General features: G+C 35.0%; 2 protein-coding genes across 2 annotated transcripts; one reads left to right on the forward strand and one right to left on the reverse strand.

Annotated features, from left to right (window-relative positions):
• Positions 1-931: 931 nt before the first annotated feature.
• On the reverse strand, positions 932-6,979 carry LOC130940525 (auxin response factor 6-like). Its single transcript, XM_057868687.1, has 14 exons — positions 6,274-6,979; positions 5,749-5,861; positions 5,469-5,567; positions 5,321-5,377; positions 5,092-5,250; positions 4,906-4,990; positions 4,715-4,805; positions 4,347-4,511; positions 4,151-4,273; positions 3,959-4,034; positions 3,678-3,825; positions 2,403-3,541; positions 2,109-2,299; positions 932-1,474 (listed from the first exon to the last, which is right to left on the reverse strand). The coding sequence occupies exons 1-14, from the start codon at positions 6,317-6,319 to the stop codon at positions 1,258-1,260; spliced, it is 2,709 nt and encodes a 902-aa protein (XP_057724670.1). The 5' UTR covers positions 6,320-6,979; the 3' UTR covers positions 932-1,257.
• Positions 6,980-17,018: 10,039 nt separating this feature from the next.
• On the forward strand, positions 17,019-22,245 carry LOC130940470 (probable polygalacturonase). The gene is made up of 5 exons (XM_057868599.1): positions 17,019-17,535; positions 20,234-20,354; positions 20,679-20,853; positions 21,046-21,116; positions 21,373-22,245. Exons 1-5 carry the CDS (start codon positions 17,209-17,211, stop codon positions 22,008-22,010), a joined length of 1,332 nt encoding a protein of 443 aa, XP_057724582.1. The 5' UTR covers positions 17,019-17,208; the 3' UTR covers positions 22,011-22,245.
• The last annotated feature ends 160 nt before the right edge of the window (positions 22,246-22,405 follow it).

Genomic DNA, 22,405 nt, shown 5'->3' on the forward strand with positions numbered 1-22,405 from the left:
AATAAATATTATTAAAGTTTGAGTCCCTGTGTCCTTACTTTGGGAATTAAAACTGAAATTTTAATTTCATTTTTTAGCTACCAAATATAATACTAAATCACAAGTCTTCTAGTCTCAGTTTTAGTACTCTTAACCAAACGTTACCTAACGGTTTTGCATCGAAAACAATATTAGAGACCAATATAAACCAAAAATTCTAAGTTAAGAGACCAAATTAAGTAAATCAAAACTTTAGAGATCAAATTAGATGTGAGAATAATTTGAGAAAGTAATATAAAAATAACTCAAATGATAAACCAATTATTACCTTATAACATGATATTTACACACTAAATTAAGAATTTACTATTATATATATTTATATATATTCCCATGGATATTTCATATATTTTTTTATTTATATTTTATATTCTAAAATATATTTTATGCAAATAATTAATTTTATGACTGCTTTTTATTTACATATAATATAACTAATAAATAAACGTGTAAAATTTTACAAATCAAATTAAGAATTTAATCTTGATATATTATGTAAACCAATTTTACTTATGTATCTAATCATGTAATGTAATATCGTATCCAAAAATAATTATTTTTTTACATAACCTACATGAATAGTCACGGATGTGATTGAACAACAAATTGAGAATACATGAAAATTCATTCAAATTAATTTTACCCTTCCAAATGAATTCGATCTAGAGGTTCTTTTCTTTATGAACTCCTGTATAACTTATCAAGATGTTCTTCTTAATCATGTAAGATCCTAAACAAGAATCATTATTTATTATGCAATAAAATAACCAGTTAAGGTGGTCCAGATATAATTGAGTGTCTCTTGTTAATTATGATGAAATAAGAATTATCAACACACATATACAAATGATCCCAAAGTTTCAATTGTAAGAGCCTTGAAAAAAAAGTATGATGATGATAATAATAATAGTAACTGCTATAAGGAACTAACCATTACAGGAACATGTTTCATTCACCTACTATAATTTACAGTCATTTGCTATTGATCTGTATTAGGCACTTCAGAAGCAATAATACACCTCAACCATTCATGTTTCATTTGTATATGAATATTGTGCTTGTCCATACAAGAAAAAAAACAGGTAACATAAAAGAAAAAAAAAAATATATATATATATATATATATATATATATATATATATATATATATATATATTCTGCCACCATAATAATATTCATAAACTAATGTAATATATTCTATTAGAAGTAGAGAATGTGCTAATAGTGAAGGGACCCCATTGATGCCATACCATTGCTGGAACTTCTCAACTCTTGTTTACCAACACCATAATTATTGTCACAAGAATTGGTAGTAGCAGTAGAAGAAAGCTTTTGAGCTGAAGGGGCAGAAGTAGAAGGAACAACACCTTTCCCCATTTGTTGAACTTCAAGTGGAGATAGTATCTTAATGGACCATACACTGTTCACAAACTCCCTGCAACGACGACGACGAAAAAATGAAGTGTAAGTCTTTCGAATATGAAATAAGAAATCGGCAAAATCTCGTGTAGCGGTTTTATTTTTGCAGAATTGATTTAGCTGGAATTGCTTTTGAAGTAATTTACATAAGTTTTACTTCTCCCACAAACAATTCCAGAGGCAACAATTGATTTTGAGAAAAGAAAATCAAACATCATAGAAAAATTACAATAAACCAAAAAAAATAGAGAAACAATAGTTGAAAAATATCCATAAATTCAAAATTTCAGCAGTCGAACCGATGACAAAAAATGTAATACTCCCTCCATTTGAAATTAACTGTCTCTTTTGAATTGTGCACAAGTATTAAGACAAACATTCAGTTTTGTAGAAAATATAAGCAATCAAAAGAAAAAGACTCAAGTATCCTTAATACTATTTTTGCTCTCTATTAATTCTTTAGTATTTTAACTTTCTCTTTCTATTCAATAGTAGAGGGTATAATAGATAAAATTTAATTAATGACTTCTTGAAATTAGAAAGACACTTAATTTGCAACAAAAATAAAAATGGAAAGAGAGTTAATATGGAATGGGGGGCGTAAATCGTTTATCAACAAAACATAGAGACATTCGAATGAGGTGACTTACTGCCAGGGATCATCACCAAGAAGGAGAATGTCATTCTCCCGGTCAACAAATACAAGCTGCCAGCCTGATCTCTGAGGATCCTCTAGTTGGCCTTCGAGGCCAAATAACCGAGCAAGTTCACTGCGCAGCTCGTCATAGCTGCTGAACTTCGAAATGTCCAGTGACCTGCCTAAGGACCTTGACTTGTGAACCTGTCAAGATTTCACATTCAAAAACAATGCGAATTTTTACACATAAAATATAAAAATAAAGGCATAGCAACAATAAACGAAAAAAGAAGCTAGTCATCATCACCTTGACAAAGGTTCCAGTTGGAGTATTGGATTGGTCTACATTTTCGGAAGACTGCAAGAATCCCGATTCATCGACACAACTTGAAGTTGTTACGTTTGAACTTAGGGGGAAATCGGAGCCAGGAGCATTAGCACCACCACAATTTGGAGCAGAAAACGTCATTGACAATGAATCATTCACGTTGCCTAGATTTCTAAGGTTTTGCATGCCATTTTGCAGCATAAGAGAAGAAGGATCTATGTTTATCCCAAACAAAAGATTGCTATGAGGATCAGCTGCACCTTGATATGCAGAATGTTCTCTTCCAGGAAACGGAGGCAAAGCGGTAAGTTCGGACACATTTGATTGTGATGTTCCCAAATTTTCCACCTGAGGCAATACACACTGAGCACCAGCTGATGGTACCTGAGATTCAATGGTTATTTGCTTCGGTAGTAAGGCTCCAGAAGACATGACAGAGTTCAGTCCGTTCCGGTTAAGTAACTGTGATGCTCCATCCTGAGAGAATGAGCCTAGTAGACTTTGCATAGGGGAAACATCAGAGCTTGAAACATGATTCCTGATTGGCTCGGGAAAGCTCTGCTGCTGGCAATGTGAAGCAAGGGCTTGCAAGGATGGAGATTGAGGTTGTGTAGCTGATGCAAAATTAGACAAAGGAGAGACTAAATTCTGTAACTGCTGCTGAACAGGCACAGTTTTTAGTTGCTGCTGCTGTTGCCGCTGATCGCTATATGGGTGGTAACGATGCAACTGCTGTGGTGAAATCTGTGACGGTGCAGGAGTTTGATGTTCTTGAAAATTTTGTAGAAGAGTGTTTTGGGGCTGAGACTGTGGTAACACTTGTCTCTGTAACTCAGATGCAAAAGCAGAAGGAACATTTGAAGGCTGCTGAAACTGCAACAGAGATTGGGATGAAGGTTTTGAAGGATCCATCGTCCTCATTTCCTGGAATGCAGCAGAAGTCATTGCTTGGTATAACTCCGGTTGGAGTCCTGGCATGGAAGCATCAAATCTCGGTTGCAACCACGGTGTAACACCGAGCCCCTGGAAGTTCAATGATTGCATTCCTTGATCCCCAAGCCCACTTTGGAGCCACATGAAAGGAGAATTAATGCCCATGTCACCACCATCCTTGAGACCTGAAGCACACAAATCGAATGGCAAAATGGTCTTAACAGATACCATGTCATGTACCTTGCAGCATAAAATAAACCATAGCACAGTATTGTAAAGATCCGAGGTGATGCCATAATAAATTAACAATCCACCATGTACCGTATAAAGAAGGTAGTCCAGATGGCCAAGGACGCCTCAACCTCAAGGGGAATGGAGATGGATACATTGGGAATGTTGTCAAAGGCTCAATCTCCCACAAGGAGACTCTTGGTTGCCTATCTCCTGCAGTAGACTCATCCCAACCAACCTAAACCAGCAGGCAAAAGTTAAAGAACAAAATTCAACATTATCATTTAGGAAGGTATAAGATACCTCTAATTGTGATAAAATCTATCATGGCAAAATCATATTGCTAGAAGAATTAAACAGTTGTAACAAACCTTCACAGAACGCCAGTGTGAATTTGGCCAGCGGACTGAATCTAAATCACTAATGCCTGTTATAGTACCCATATATCTGTTCGATGGTATTCAGTGAGTAGATATATCAATGCATGTAAGAACCTCATATAAACAATACATCATTTGGAGCCTACTAAAAAAGAAGGGATAATTATCATAAATAATACTCACCGACGGACACTTGACTCTTCTGTCTCGAAGAGCATCCTAAACCGCATACCAACAGATACTCGTGTATGATATACTGCTTTAACATACTTGGTCAAGGGAATGACAAATTCAGATGGGCTTGCCCTAAAGCAAATCAAGTAAACTTAGTAAGGTTTGAAATATTATGCTTTTGAACAGTAGAATTATAGCAACCAACCTAGGATTATAAAATATAGTAAAACGGCTGTTTGTGGCAGCTGCATGAGCTGCAGCAGCGAGGAGACCAATGTGCATGCTATCACTTGACAGAACTGATGATGGCATGACGGTCTGCGGACGATTTGCTCTCCGTATACCCAAAAGTAATTGATTTTTTTCATTCCTGTAATAAGGTATTAAGGTAAAAGAGAGGTTATGATTATATCTGCTTTGAATAGAATTTCCTTTAGATTTTTGAAACGTATAATTGATGGATGCAGATTAGCATATTAGATAATGAAATAAGAGAAAAAGAAGACTAATCTCAGCTAAGGTAAGTGACACAACTAGCTTAATGGCAAGTTGGAATATCACGGTTATAAGTACCATATGAAAAGGACAGAATCACCAGCAACAAGCCTCTTAGCACTGACAAAGACACTCCACCCAGTAGTAAGAAGATGCCTTTTCGGCTGACCTGCAAGAGAAAATTGAAAACTACTAAGAAGGCAGCAAAAATAAATATTTACGTTATAGGTCATAAAGAAACTAATGCAAGGACTTCATGAGCTACTAACCTCGAAATATATGTCTGAATTTCCATTCATTATCATGAAGATCTCTAGCAATCAGTTCTTGAGCAGGAGGCTGCTGTGTGTAGTCCTAAGAAACAAAGAAAAGCATCAACCAGATCAACGGTTCTGACAAACTAATAATTGTATCTCAAATAACACAGACAGAATCACTAAGGCAATATGACCTACAAGAGGAGGAAAGACTTTTTCAGCTGCTCTTCGAGGAACAGAAAATCCTCCGTGAGTGCTGGTATCACTAGCAGTTAATGTCTTACAGAAGTAGTTGGTTGGTTGTTTGCTGGGAGTACCCAATTCGGCCGGAAGTAGATACACATCCTTTTGTTCTTGCTACAAAACACAACTTGTCAAAATATGATCATGAATTGAAGAAAGTACCAAACAAGAGAAAATTACATACTGGACTTAGAGGTTGCAGAGTCATCTGAGCATATACTTCATCTGTTTCAGCATCAGCCTGAAATCAGCATGCTTTAAAAGGCTTAGTGTAAGCACACAAAATTGTTCTTAATCAGATTTACTTTGAAGTTTTAAACAATTAATCCTACATGCATCGTCACGTTGTGGAGCTGACAGATAAGCTGGGGCGGCAGGTTAGGGTAATTCGGAATATGTGCATCTGCTTCCCTGTTGGTCGAAGCAGCTACCTGTAACAACATATAAATTTGTCAAATAAATGAAGAACAGATAAAAACGAAGCTTTAACAAGCTATCCTGTGGCTACATGGGCATAACTATCACATAATCACTTCACAAATATCAATGAGAAGCAACCAAACGAAGAATAATGAGCTCAATCAAACTTAACGACCGAAATAGATTACTGACCTGTTCGCTGTGACCTTGAGGAAAGTATACTACACGACTTCCAACCGGTGGTAGAGAAACCAGAGGACCAGCACATGCATGCCATAGTTCAGAATTCAAAGTTTTCTTCTCCCCTACACAATCACAGGTTAAAATGAACGCACACGACTTTAAACTGTTAACGACGTTGGTCATCAAATGATGGGACATAACTCAAAAGGACACCATAGTCCATGAACTACCTACCATGAATGCATACACTGCATAATTTTGCCCAACAGATAGGAACTTTGAAACATCATAACCTAAACTCAAAATTAAAAAACATAATGCACAATAACTACGTATAAATAGCAACATGAACCTTAAAGTAGAGGAGAAAAATGCACATACTTGCAGACCAAGCTTCAACTCATAACAAAAATTAGTGTGAATTAAATGCTAAGTTGGCACATAAATAAAACTACACCAACAAAATGAGGTAAGAAAAGATTGAAAATTTATTAAACTAAACAAAAGTGGGGCATCAAATATTAAAGAGCTTACCTTCTTCTTCAGCTGGTTGATTAAACCCAGAGGAAGAAAGCTTCATGCTTTCAGCTACGGTTAAAGTTCCAAGCTACTAAAAACAAAAACCCTCCACCCTTTTCAACCCCAAGTCCAATAGCATTCAACAATTAGTTTAGCTTCATTGAATCACAACCCATTCATATTCTGATATCTCATAGCACAAAAGTACATAACAGTAACACACTCCACCCCGCCCCCCCACCCACCACCCTCCCAAAAAGTTCCAAAATTGGAGCAAGAAACAAAGCTTAGCTCAGCTACACGAAATCATCATCCAAAGCCATTTCCAATGCAATACCCAACCCTTATGGTTTTCATATGACAAGGGATCCTCAGCACCAAGCAACAGCCTTTACCACATTCAAATCAAGCATCATCCTGGAAAATGAGAACCCTTCAACCCCACAACACAAAAAAGCCCTAATTGAACAAGCTCTCAGCACAAAACCCTAGGTGCCCCAGATCTCAAAATTTGAGCTTTATGCAAGAAAAGTGGCATGAACAGTGGAGTTTAACAGGGGGATAATGAAGTTCAGACTTCAGAGCTCAGGGTGAAGAAGGTGTGTGAAGTGAGAGTGACATTCATGCTGGTGGATTTATGAGAACCAGAGAAAGAGAGAGTGAATGTGATGTAAGAGAGAGCAGAGAGAGAGAGAGAGAATAAGAAGTGAAACCGAGAGAGGAGTACATGGCTATGTCTCAGCTTTTTCTTTTCTATTTCTATTTTGACCAAAGAAGACTTTTATTTTTTTATAATGAACAGTGAGAGTGGTAATAATTGACTTCATTTTTTACTCCATTTTGGTTACTTAATAACTTAAAACGTGTCAAACAAGGCAAAGAAATTTTGAAATTTTATGGGAAATCGAACAAATAAATTAAATATGTAATTTATAAAATTATAATAAGATTTAAAATATAAAATTTTTAAATTTATTAAAAGTTTTATAAAATTGATTTATTTACTTAAAATTATAATATTAAAATATTTTAATAATTAAATCGATATTTTAACTATTATATAGCATCAAGAATTAATTTAAAATTTAAGATTAATAAAATATGGTTAAGACTTAACACTTAAGAGTATTACTTTAGACTTCATGTTATCGGAATTTTTTTTAAATAAATAAAATAAATATTTTATTTAACGAAATATATATTTTAGAACGTTTTTATCAAAAAATATTGATACAAATCTAATCAAGTAGCAAAATATTTATATTTGTATTTATTAAATATTTGAATAAATTATTTTTTGTATAAAATTTTCTTGTTATTTAAACTAAGTTATCAAGTTGATAGTGTATTTGTTGGTTATAAAATAGACATTTATTATTGTAGTCATTAATTATTATAGAAAATATTTTTATTTGTATTATATTATACAGACGTTTAAATTAATTATTTTATTAAACATTTTCATTATTCAAGTAAATTTTTTTATGCAAATAAAATTATAATTTAAATATTTGTAATTATTTGCTTAAATAGTTTACTTATAAGTCAAATTAATTCTTAATTTGGTATTTTTATTGTTTACCAGAGGCCTCACCTAATGCTTTCGAGGAGAGTGAGTCACACACTCCCACCAGCAGATGTCATTGTCCCATACCTGAGAGAGACCGAATTCAGTGACAAGTTGCTACTCAAGGATTTTGTGTTCGACAACTTCTTGAACATAGCATTCGTTGAGTGTTGATGCCCAGAAACCCAAACCTTCCACGTGCCGTGAGGTGAGTGCACGGTCACCCAATAGGACGTCGCATACTACATTGGGCTGCACACTAATGAAGAACCCGTAGGTAGTTGCTTTCGTGACTTTCACACATGGTACAGGACTGGGGTCTGGAAGTTAGTTGAGAAGCTACTTGGCGTTAGGCCTCCTGTAGTCCAACAGCAGGGAGCACAGAGGAAGGAGTCATTTTCTCTGAAGCTGACATGGCTTCAGGAGGATGTCCAACAGATGCCGCTTGGTACTGGTGGCCCAACCACCTTCCAACAGTATATGAGGTACTACATACTGTTGATGATCGGGGGTTACCTGATGACTAATAAGTCCAATAATCAGGTTCATCTCCGGTGGCTCCGACTACTAGACGACTTTGAGAGGTGCCAAAGTCCGTCCTGGGGATCTACGGTACTAGCATGGACGTACCATTTCTTATGTTCTGCGGCCCACCGCTACACCACAGACATCAACGGATGCACTCCTCTACTGGTATCTTGGATATACCAGAGGTTTTCTATGGCTGTGTTTGTTTCTGAGAACAGGACAGGACAAGACACTGAGAATAGGACAGGACAAGACACTGATGGACAAAGACACAAAATTTTGTGTTCTTGTATTCTGTTCGGTGATAAACTAGAACAAATTATGAAAATCCAATTTATTCTCATATTTTTTTCATTCAAAAAATTTGAGATAAAAAATATAATAATAAAAAATATAACTATGAAAAATTAACAAAAATAATGAAAGAAAAAAGAAAAATAATTGTGTCCCTTATTAGTATCTCCGTGTCCTTCCTGTCAGGATGGACACAAAATACACTAATTTAGTGTCTCTGGACACATTGTCTCTGTCCATGTCTCCCTTGTCAAATACGATTTTGTGTCTCAGTATCCCTGTCTCAATGTCCTGTCTCTGTATACAAATGCAGCCTAAGTGGAGTCCACTTAAGCGACGGATTTACATGTTCCTTATGACTGTAGGGTAACTGTTTAGTTTGGTTTTACTATTCTTCATTTTTCACATAACATTATTAAGACAGATTGACTGAATGGTGGTTAATGTTGCAAATGTTCACACGTTGATCGGCATGACACAGTAGAGCAGGGACCAACACGAGGATTTGAAGTGCTCTGCCTAACCGCACCTTGTAGGAATGAGATGCTAACGGACAGGTTTGATTGTATCAACAGGAGGATGACACGGCAAATGAGACTGTTGTCCACTGTCGGTGGTCCTGCGACATTGTGGGTGCCAAACACGTGTGCACTCCTCTCACCCTACGCACCTCCCTAGCAAAATAGAACAATAGTGGTAAACAGATTCAACAAGCATGACAATGACAACTGAGAATATAGACCATAATGAATCTTTAACTTACCAGTATCCGAGATTCTGTCGGAGAGCAACACTGAGACTCTAAAGGCAGCATGTTGCATGTTGTTGGCAATGCACATAGTACTTTAATCGATCCGACTCTACTATTCGGTATTCAACACTTCTGCGAATTCTATAATTCTTCACACCCTACATTACTGCAACTCTGCTTTTGAATCTGTGACCAACCTTAATTCCAGACCACCGTCCAAGTTGTAATTTTCCTCACCCGTGTTGGAAAATAGGTTCTTCTCTTGCATTGCATTCAGATCCAACGTACCATAGTGACTGGGTACATGTGATAAGGACGGAATTGGGTGTGGGGGGAGACAGAAGGTACCTATGTGATGCCTCGACTGGAGTCTCTGGTACAAACTCTTCCTCCTCATCATCATTCTTGGAGGAACCGCTCTCGTTGCTATCCGCAACATATTCCTCGTAGGAGTCCTCCCCGTCGACCTCCATGTCTTTCACTGTACTGGCAACATGAATCGGTGGTGGTATGAGAGGTGGATCATCTTGGACGAAGTCTGACGATCCAGATCCACCGCCACTAACGTCACCAACCTCCACAGAAGGCTTCATCACTTGCTCCGCCATGATTCTTCCATGGATGTCAAACATCAGGCGCACATGCTCATCGCCGTAGAGTCAAAACAGACGAAACTGAAAAACTCTGTTTTTCATCGGTACTAGCGACCTATACCCCACTCTTCCAATCTCTTTTCTCCCACTGCCACCGACACTACCTAATATCAGACTCTTCAATTCTGCTAATGAACTTACTGGTTGAATACGCAATAGAATGGGATTCTCACACTCAAATGTCACTCCATTATCATTATTTCTTATACTACAATTCGAATACACACTTACAACCAAGTATATATTACTACTGGACATTTTGACTTATTTTCGTAAGAAATAGATAGAAAATAAGTAGTTAAATATTTGTGAAAAATACATAGAGTTACACATCTTTTTATAGCTACTGAAAATTTGTCTTAACGTATATCGTTTATAGTGTAAATGTTATAATTATTTTCTTATGTTATTTACAGTATAAATGATATGCGATACATTTCAATAAAAACGAACATTCCTAATGATATATTTCGATAAATAAAATATTTAATTTATTTATTTAAAAAAAATCCCAACTTATCTTACCTACATAATCATGCTATAGATAACGAAAATTATTATTTACATCTAAAAACTAATTATTATGTATAATTTAATTCATTTTTAATATATATTTTATATTTTAATATTATTTTATTTTAATAGCTGATTTTTGTATATATCTTATATGACTAATAAATAATCCTCTGTGATAGAAAAGAAAAGTTATTTTCAAGATTTTGCATATTATAAATAAGTTAATTTGATTAGATTTAACATATTAATTTAATTTTTTTAAAAATTGTATTTTTTATTATCTACGTCATTTTTGAACGTCACGTAACACATTAAAAAGTCATAAATGACAATTTTATCAAAATACTAATTTAAATGATGTAATTATTTTTTAAATACTAAATTGAAAAATTAAATTTTTAAAAAATCAAATTGATTCATGTGTAATTTTTCAATAACCACATTTAAATATTAACCTGATATTCATATCCTGTGGTTCTAATGTTTGTCAAAATTAATTGGATTTAGTATGACTATTTAAATTTTTACTCTTATTTCTAAAGTATATTAGATGAGATGTTTAGTCAATATTTACTTTTAACAATAAAGTTAGGTGTTTAAATTGTTTTTAACCAAGCCTGCAACTAAATTTATATACTTTGTAATAAAATTTATGTGTTAAAAGAAATGCAGAGACAAAAATTAAGTGAAAGGCGAACATTTTTTTTGACTAACTTATATGGATTTGGTTAGACTTGATTAGTAAAAATTTTGTATATGTAATTTTATTGTTAAAATATTTAAATATATCAATAAAATGAATGGATATTATGACTAATTTGAGTTGATCAATAATCAATTTATTTGTTTATTTAAATAAATATCGGTAATTTAAATTGTATTTTATATATATAATAATTTATTAACTAATAATTTTTAAATAAAATTTAGATTCGTAATAAATTAATTTTAAATTTATTAAATTAAAAAATATAGTAGGGAAAAAAAATGGTGGTGGTTGTCTTGAGTCTTCATTTACAATTCAATAATTTCAGTACAGGTTGCAATAAATAAAAGAGAAAAGGACAAATAAGTCCATGACCTTTTATCCCGCGGACATTTTCGTTCCTGACTATTGAAAAATACATTTAAATCCCTGACCTCCTTGAAAATAGGACGAATCTGTCCCTCCGTCAAAAAGTCACCGTCAGACACAACGGAAAAGTCTGACGTGGCTTCCTTTCGTCTTACCTGGCATGACGGATGCCAAAGTGGCACGTTAGTGAGATGGAGCATTTGAAAAATGGACAAATAAGTCCCTGGAGCCCATAACTACGTCGTTTAGATTGGTGTCCCTTAACTGCATTATCACTCCTTGACTTATGTACAATGTCCATTACACCCACACAGTTGAGAGAGAATAACATTAAGCCCTAAGAAGACCAACGATCAAACCCAAGAAGACTCTGTTTCTCCCTCCAAAATCACTACCCAGACTGAGGAGTTTTCGGTGCGCATTCGTTGTCGAGGAGGGAGAACCATTCAATATTGTCCGATTTGCCGTCTTCGTCACCGGAGGTAAGAATCCATTTCGCTGCTTAATGTGTTGATTTTCAGGTTCTATGGCTATGGAAGTAAAAACTGTTTTGTGAAAGGATTGTCTGTGCATGGTGATAGTAGTGGCTAAAAAAGTATGTGCGTGGTTCCCGTGAGAGTGATTGAATGTTAGGGTTTAGGGTGTTCTTGGTTGTTTTTTGTTTTCGGTTTTTGTTTGAGGACATTGCTGTTTGAGTGTACGCTTATTTGATCATTGGTTATTGTGTTTTTGTTTAGGAAGATGGTTGATGTGTTTGTCGTGCCAGTTTTTCACCATGGGGGTAGTTTTGTTAGAACGAGTAATGGAACCCTTATTTATCAGAATGGGAAGGTAGAGAAGTTTCCCGAAATGGACCTGGATTTTGTGAATTTTGGGAACTTGATCACACTATTCAAAGGTTTGGGGTACCAATCGTACAATGCAGTTTATTGGTATGATCCAACGAGTGCTGATGTTGAGTCGGGACTGCACATCTTGACGGGGGATGCAGGTATTAATGCCATGCGTGAGAACAAAATGAAGAATGCACAGACGAATGAGTTTTACCTGTACTTTGACCACCCAGTTGATGAGCCTGAGATTGTGGAGGATGGTGGAAACAAAGGTAAAGGTAAGAGTCCTGTGTTAGAAGAGGTTCAGAGTTCATCTTCGGATGATGGGTATGAGAGTACGGAGGATGAGCCCTACAAACCTCCACCACCCGGATTTGAAAGTGAGAGTGATGATAGTGCTACTGACAGAGTAGGAAAGAGGAAGAGAGTTAGTAAGACAAAGGAAAATATTGTATCGCCAAGTAAGGCATCTAGAAAGAAGCCAGCTGCAAAGAAGACAGGTGTGCAATAATGCATTTGAGTAGTGATTAGTGATTTCTGATTAATAATGGTTAGTTCTTGTTGCTATTGTGATTTGTTCACTGAAAGGGTGTGTGCAATAATGCATTTGAGTAGTGTTAGATAATGCAGTTGAGTAGTTTTTATTGGATCTGATTGGCAATGCGGCAGATTAATGAAGTAACTTATTACTCATTACTAATTAGTTAGCCACTCATTAGGTTTCTGATTAATAAAGTAACTTGTTACTCAATACTAGTTCTGATTAGTGAAGATTTGTTCCTCTATTGTGTTAGGGTTTGCTTCCTGCATTGAAAGAAGTTATGCCAAATGCCCATCACCGAAACTGTGTGATGCACATTTGGAAAAACTTTATCAACCGGTTTAAGGATTTGTATATTCGGGAGGTAGTTTGGGAATGTGCAAAGTGCACTACCATACCCGAATTCAAAGAACAGATGGAGAAGCTCAAAAGCATTAATCAGGGGGCATGGGAATACCTATCTAAATTTGAGCCAGCCGCTTGGGTGAAGGCATATTTCTCACACGGACCAAAAGTTGACAACCTCACAAATAACATGTGTGAGGTGTTCAATGCAAAGATTGTCAACTATAGAAGCAAGCCCATCCTCACAATGTGTGAAGAGATTAGATGCTATCTGATGAGGAGGATGGTTAAGCACAAAGATCTACTTGGCAATTATACTGGAAAGCTCGCACCTGTTCAGCAGAAGAGGATGGAGCGTCTAATTAGGCCTAGCAATAAATGGCGTGCAGACTGGACTGGTGATGAAGAACGTAAGAGGTTCGAAGTAAGTCGTAAAGCTACGTAAGACTGGTTAGTGTTAATTTATTGTTAGGCATTATATCATTTTATGTCCATTACGCTCTAATTGCTGGCTAAATGACTTGTGGTACATGATGTTAGTTATTTATGGCTGATTCTGTTCCGGTTGTAAGGTTTGGTGATATTCTGGTACCTTACTGTTATCCTGTTTTAGGCATGCCATGTATCCATGCCATTGCAGCAATAAGGAAGAGGCATGATCATCCAGAGGATTATGTGCATCCTTGGTTATGCATGGAGTCAATCTACAAGACATATGCTCATTGTATTCAGCCTGTGCCAAGTCAGGAGTTTTGGACAAGGACCGAGTATTCAAGGCCGGATCCTCCCATCATAAAGAGACCAATAGGCAGGCCAAAGGTGCACAACAGACAGAAGGATCCAGCTGAGCCAATGATGCAGCAGCTACCCAGGAGACATTGGCACCAACAAGCACGACTACAACTGGCATGTTCAAATTCATCCCTAACCCACCTTCCATTGTGCCAAAGAAGTGAAAAACTGTGTGACTTTGGGCATTCTACTATGCCTTGTATTAGGTTTTAGTAAACTTGCTTTTGTATTTTGGCTGAGTTTTAATATTTGTGATGTTGTGTTTGTGAGGCTGACTTTTGATTTGTCATGTTCAGCTTCATCTTCATCAAACTCTGTTCTTTAGGAGACTATATCATTTTGGAAAGCTTTAGGAAACTCTTTCTGTTATCGAACATCAACTTTCATGGATTATGTATGCTACTTTTAAGCCTAATTCAGCGTTTTCTTGTCTACGTACTTATTCAAAACATAATTTGAACATACTCATATAATAGCTACAGTTGCATTTAGATTACAGGATGCATAACTTGCCAAAATAACATGATTCAATACACAACAAAAGACTCTGTACATCCTTTTTTCTATCATGATGTCATTACTACATCTCTCAAGCAACAGATACATAAAAAGCAACAAATACAGCACATATAATCACAGTAATACACCAAGCTAATGGGTTCTTCTTCTTCTCTAAAGCAACAATCTTCTCTTCCAAAACAGTCATTCTATGATCTAATTCCTCTTCCTCTTCTACATCTTCAACATGTTTCCTGTCACAGATGCAACAATTGCTTCCTATTCTGGGAAGATGCTCATCGAGCCAAACAAAAAATTTGCAATGACCTTCCTTTCCCTGTCAAAATTCCCAATGATCAGATACTATTTGTAACCATCTAACATCAGACCAAAGCCAAAATTCCTTAACTTACCTTATAGAATGGACAACCCAAGAAGATTCTATTAGGGTTGCTAACTGTCTTCGACATATACATTATTGCATAAACTCCGCAGAAACACCTCGGTGCGACGGCGACGTTTCCATCTCCAGCATGAAGCGCAGATGGAACTGAGCTTGAACCAGACTTCTCTTCTCTAAATCCACTTACGCTTCTTCTTGAGGTTGATGATGCCCCCTGCGTGGCCATTGTTAACATACGCAGAACTCTTCTCCTCACCACCACCCACCAGCCTGAACGAAGAAGCCAAACGAATTTCAAGATTAGGGCACCAATCTAAACGACGTAGTTATGGGCTCCAGGGACTTATTTGTCCACTTTCCAAATGCTCCATCTCACTAACGTGCCACGTTGGCATCCGTCATGCCAGGTAAGACGAAGGGAAGCCACGTCAGACTTTTCCGTTGTGTCTGACGGTGGCTTTTTGACGGAGGGACAGATTCGTCCTATTTTCAAGGAGGTCAGGAATTTAAATGTATTTTCCAATGGTCAGGGACAAAAATATCCGCGGAGTAAAAGGTCAGGGACTTATTTGTCCTTTTTTCTAAATAAAAACAACTTTCATCTAATTCATAGTTTACATGTGTTAAAATTAGAAAGCCATATATGTAATATTGTAATAAAGCGGCATAGGTGTTAAGGTAAAGAATTCTATATTATTTTTTTGATAAATAATTTTTATTGCCCTAAAAAAGTATTTTGTTAGAGTATTTTTTTTTGGGATAGAGATTATATTATCTTTTGAAAAAATAAACAAGAACTGAATTTGCCTTTATTCTTTATTCTTAGAATTAAATATAATTTTAGTCTTTAAAGTATATGCCAAAAATTTTTTATTTGTCTTAAACATTTTTTTTATATAAAATCGTTCCTAAAATTTAACTTGATTTTAAAATCGTCATTACAGATTAAAATCATACGGAGACAGACAGTGAAAGCAGAAGTGGATTGTAGACAACTTCTTCTTCCCTTTTTTATCGCAAGAGTAAAAATATTTTTTTTTATTTTATAATTTTTTTATTATAGATAATTTGGTCCAAAATTTTAATATTTAAGTAAAAAGACGATTTTAAAATTTGGTTTTAAACCATTAGAAGACGATTTTATATGGAAAAAAAATTAGAGACAAAAAATTTTCGACTTATACCTTAGTAAGCAAAATCGTACTTAACCCTTATTCTTATAAAGAGAAAAAAAAGACTCTAAATTTCTAATCAGTCTAGCTACGCATCCAAGTATTTTTTGCAACCAAATCTAACAAAGTTAGCTCAAACTCAACAAAAACCACTTTCATTACACCAATGTGTCACTAACACAAATATATACTTCTTCGTCGTTGCGTTCCTTCTTCTTTTTTTCGTGTTATTCCTTTTTCTTCGTCTTCGCATTCCTTCGTCTTCTTCTTTACGTGTTTTCTCTCAATCGTCGCTTTTTTATTATTGCTATTTGTTGCTACATTTTTTCTTTTTCTCCTTCTAATTGAAATTTATTTAGATCTAGAAATAAATTCGATATATTTTTATTGGTGATGGAATCTTTTTAACTGCTTATTCAAAACTAAACTAATTTTAATTCATTTGTATATTAATTGAATAGATAATATATTAGTAAAAATTTATGTACATTTATTTTTACGTAAAATTAATATTTAAAAATTGTTAGATAATTTAACAAATTTAATTAAATTATTATCTAACCATTTTAAAGTATTAATTTCACACACAAAACATAACACCTAAATTTTCACCTATTATATTTAAAAGTAAAAACTTATACACAATTATTTTCATATAAAATTAATACTTAAAAATTATTAAATAATAATTTAATTAAATCTATTAAATTATTTAATTATTCTTAAATGATCTAATTATGTTTAAATATCAACTCACACAAGCACATTTTTTACGTGAGTTTCTACCAATTTTGAAACACATAGAGAGCATTAGATTCTTTTCTATGTGGAGAAGACACAGCAGAGACAGAGAAAGCAAATGAAGCACCACTTTTAATGCACCCTTCACTCTTCACAACCATCTACCATTCTTTTTCTCTCTCTCTCTCTCTCTCTCTCTCTCTCTCTTCAATTCTCTAAATCTCACTCACAAAAGCCTAAAATGCTTCTTCCAACAACGCTCCTAACCTTACTCTGCTTCTTCTTCTTCGATGCGCTTTCCGCCGAAGAAGTGGTCACGTGTTCCAACATCGTTCCCTTCCCTCGCCGCACCGACAAAATCTCCATAACGGACTTCGGCGGTGTTGGCGACGGCGTTACTCTCAACACCAAGGCTTTCCGTGAAGCAGTCTACAGAATCCGTCACCTCCACAGGAACGGCGGCACCGTCCTCTTCGTGCCACCTGGCATCTACTTATCGGAGCCTTTCAATCTCACCAGCCACATGACGCTCTACCTAGCCGCCGGTGCCGTTATCAGAGCCACACAGGTTCCTACTACAACTAACTAATTAAATGCGACACATGATTCTGCGCTTTTTTAATATTTTAGTTAGAATTCAATTTTGATGTGATAGCTAAAATAATTATTTTTACATTGATTTCGAAATATTTCGTGAATGTTAATAAAAAAAAACGATATGATTGGAGGAATGAGAAAAGCATTTTTTATATATATCAAAATTAAACTCGTTTAGTTAATAATATATTTCAATTAATAGAAATGAAATTGAAACTTAGCTAAAACTTGAGGATTAAACATTTTTTTTTCAATTCATTGATTAGCTTATAGTATTCAATGAAAATAAGATATTTGTGAAGCATAATTTATAAAAAAAATTATAATGTGATTAGTAAAATAGTATTTTAATATATACATACATATTCAAACAAGTTTGATTGTTCCGTGTACAACTAAAAATAACCCCTTAAGTTTGATTGACATTGGTGCACTCTAATAGGAGCAAATAAGATATGGAAATCATAAAATCATGTAGAAGATAAAAAATAAAGAGAGTTTTATTGTTTATGCATAATGTTAGACTTTAGTGCATCCAATGAGTTGTTGTAACTTTTAACATTACATAGATAAAAGTGGTTTCTCTTTTTTAGATTGGGGTGAAAGGTAATTTAATTACTTTTATTCATTTTAGAATAGTGTAAAAAAAGTTTTACACGTAAATATTAAAATCAACAAATTCCTTTACTTTCTTATTATTTGATGCGATCATTTTTTTTCAGAAAAAAATGATTTTTCTAATATTAATTTTTAAACCGGTATCTTTTATTTTGACTAACATTTAAAAGTTTGTTTAGACTTCATAGAAAAAAAATATTTCACTAGATTTTTAAAAGTTTTTTTGTGGGCTTTTAGATAAGGTTGTTTGGTTTCTCACGGTATCTTCTAACTCGACAGGTCAAGGACAGATCAGGTTAATTAAGTAAAATGCTCTACGAAGCTGTAAATTAGTTCAAATTAATTAAGGCTGGATTTAATATCACATGACCTAACCTATCGTTTTGACAATTTTTTTCCCAAAATAAATATTTATTGTCATTTATGTTGCTGTTAAACATTTCAGGAAATAGTATCAAGTTTTATGATTACTAAGGTTCTAATTAAAAACTTTGGATAATGACTTTATTGGAAAATATTTGAACATGACGTTTATCCATATTATTTTAGCTTTAAGCAGGTCTATTTGTAATTTGTTATCTTGTCTGTATGTGTTTATTATATTGCTATGTGAAAACTCTTGCTGGGCAATACAGTGAAAGAAAAAGACTTGAGGTCTTGGTTCTATTCATACTTGACAAGCGTCCATTTTTTGCTACAAGTATCAATGACATTAATAAATATTCTATGGGAAAACACTATTTTAAGGTCACAGATTAAAATTACAGTAGCAATTTACTACAAAGCATTCCTTCTTATATATGGTTATCATGATGGTTTGGGTCCATATGACCACGTTTATTAATATGGTTGGTAGCAGTGTACTATAAAGTCATAGATGATTGTATAATGGATCGTATTCATTGGAAACGGACAATCTATAATTGCTATGGCGGGTCCCTTTTTCCTATGGGTGAGATTGAAAAAGCATATTGATGGGTCTTTGTCTTCATCACTAGCATGGCAGCATGTGCATGACATTTATAGCCTTTAGCAAAAATAATTTAATGGGGCAGCATAGATAGCTGGCACTGCTGTCTTTTTCATTTGATGAACAAGTAAGTGTGTAAATACTGAATAAGATACTGACTTATAGGAGGTTCCATATATATGGTGGACTAATTTTAGCCACTTCTCATACTTGTTCAATCTTTGCTCATTGAAGCAATGTGTATAATGTGACATTATAAAATTGACTAATAGAATTTGGGAAGGTGAAAAATCATGGTTGGTAGTTATTTGGGATTATTTGACACTCCCCCCCCCCCCCCCTCTGAATTTCGTTAGGTTATGCACCGTAGTTGCATGGAAATTAAATCCTTTATTCTTAGGCGTAGGAATTTTGACATTGTAATACTTAAAACTTAGGCAGCTTATAATAGCAACGTTTTACCACTACTTTGGTCAATTACTTGTTGGAGTACTCTTAGTTCTTTAGCATTGTTCCTTGCATAAACAATATTGAAGTATCCATTTTTATCTTCCTCATGAATGCATGGTTATCAGCTAGCCAGTGGCTACACACAAAATCAACATATATTCAATCACACTCAACAACATGCCAGGTGGTATAAGTTCCAAAGCTTGTGAGTCTGTTTGGACCTTCAATATGTATCCATGAACCATTATAGTGTTGAATATCAAAATATATTTTTTCAATAAATTAACAAACTTAACAAATGCTTTCTCTGCTAGCATGTGAATATAATCTCCATTTCTCATAGTTAGAAACTTCACAAAGCCTTTTCCCACTAAATGTGATTGGCTACATGGATCAAAACATCGTTGCATTCTGTCCATGCATTGGGATGCGACAAAGTTTTACGTAAGCTGTCGTAAGCCTAACACAATCCTCCTCATTTTTCTGGGCTTGGCACTGGCTATGTAAACATAGGCCGAGTTCAATGCTCATTGTTAGAGATTAAAAAGAGAAGGTTTAAAAGTAAAAGTTCAGATGAACAATGACTTCAATGATCCTAAAACTAATTGGTGCTCTTCTTTGCATTCCTTAGGATTTGTCAACTTGGCCCTTGATTGCACCATTGCCATCTTATGGCAGAGGAAGGGAGCTCCCCGGAGGAAGGTATATGAGTTTTCTCCATGGAGATGGACTTGAGGATGTGATAATCACAGGTTTGTATCTAATAATATTCAATATCTTCTGAGGAAACTATGAAAAAATATGTTGCTAATGCTTAATACTAAATCAAATTTTCATTTTATATAGTTATACCACTGAGTGCACCATATAACTTTTTATAAGTATATAAAGCATGATATCTAGAATAATTAAGAGGAGTAAAAGGAAATTGCATGCTGGAAAAGCCTTGTATTCCATGGTCATAATTTTATTGATTGCATATGGAGCAGTACGCTTCTCCGGTTATTTTAAGTCTTTGAGCTATCATGTAAAAACTGGACTGATTCTCTTTCTTATCCATATTTATATGTTCATAGGGGAGAACGGGACAATTGATGGTCACGGAGAAGTGTGGTGGAACATGTGGAGAAAGCAAACACTTAAGTTTACCAGACCAAACCTTGTTGAATTTGTGAACTCCAAAAATATTATAATTTCAAATGTGATTTTCAAGGATTCTCCCTTCTGGAACATACATCCAGTTTACTGCAGGTATTGGTCAAGTATATAGGTCATGAAGAGTTATCTTTTTCTTTCTAACGTTGGTTTAACATGATTATGGCCAATTCTTATAAGTTTGTACTATTACTTAATAGTTCATGCTCTTGTTACTTTGTTGCTTGTGGCGGCTTGGACTAGCCATTACCTTGAAATCTGATTCGAAACTTTCTTGCTTCCTTCCAGCAATGTCGTCGTAAGATTCGCCACTATTTTGGCCCCACGTGACTCTCCTAATACTGATGGAATTGATCCAGGTTTGTATATTATAATAAATAATCAAAGGACTAATGAACCTCATTATTGTTGTATTATTGTGAGTTTTACATATTGGTTGTTGTACTTTTTCTTTCTAAGATAAACTATGCATTGTCTCATTACACAAAAAAATATGGGGATTATGAACATTGATTATTCCATGAGTTCAGTTAGTGGATTGTTACCTTGTTTAAAAAGTAAGATTATCCTTGTTTTGATTTAATCTTATATAATATATATGATTTATGTATGTAGATTCAAGTTCAAATGTCTGCATAGAGGACTCGTATATATCTACTGGAGATGATCTTGTGGCTGTGAAGAGTGGTTGGGACGAATACGGTATTGCTTATGGTCGCCCTAGCTCCGACATTACCATCCGGCGTGTAACTGGTTCATCTCCATTTTCCGGCATTGCAGTCGGCAGCGAAACCTCCGGCGGGGTGGAGAATGTGCTCGCCGAACACATCAACCTTTTCAAGATGGGAGTAGGCATCCATATCAAGACTAACACAGGCAGGGGAGGGCTTATACATAACATAACAGTGTCTCATGTGTATATAGAGGATGCAAGGAAGGGAATAAAGATTTCCGGGGATGTTGGGGGCCATCCTGATGACAGGTTTGACCCTAACGCCCTCCCAGTTGTGAAGGGCATAACTATCAATAATGTATGGGGTGTGAAGGTTCTTCAAGCTGGCTTGATAAAAGGGTTGAATAAAGCACCTTTCACTGAGGTTTGTTTATCTGATATCAACCTTCATGGGGAGACAGGACCTAGAACACCACCTTGGCAGTGTTCTGATGTGGTTGGTGTTGCTCATCAAGTTAGCCCTTGGCCTTGTTCTGAGCTGATTAGCCAACAATCTGGATCATGTGCCAATTTTTCATGAGTTTATGTTGATGGAGGGTTTTTCCCCTAATCAAGTATTAATAGTGGTAACTAAGTGGTTCTCATATTGATTTATTTATTATCGTGAAAGAAAAATGTTCTCAACTCATATGAATTTATGATTTATGATAAAGCACATACTTGTAACTTGTTCCCATTGGACTACATGTATGTACATGCATAGGGATCTCAAATTTCGAGAAATCAAAATTAGAGGATTGAACTCTTTCTTTCAATTAATTTCCGCATTTTTACTAGATACTTAGGGGAATGAAATTGATGAATTCATAAAGTATTTTATAGGAGGGATAACTGAGAGTGATTATCACTTAATTAATTTTTCAATTTTCGATGGACTGGTTACCAAAATATGACTGGAAACAATTGAATTCAAGG

This window comes from Arachis stenosperma, chromosome 7 (genome assembly GCF_014773155.1).
Source record: "Arachis stenosperma cultivar V10309 chromosome 7, arast.V10309.gnm1.PFL2, whole genome shotgun sequence".
NCBI classification, from domain to species: domain Eukaryota; kingdom Viridiplantae; phylum Streptophyta; class Magnoliopsida; order Fabales; family Fabaceae; genus Arachis; species Arachis stenosperma.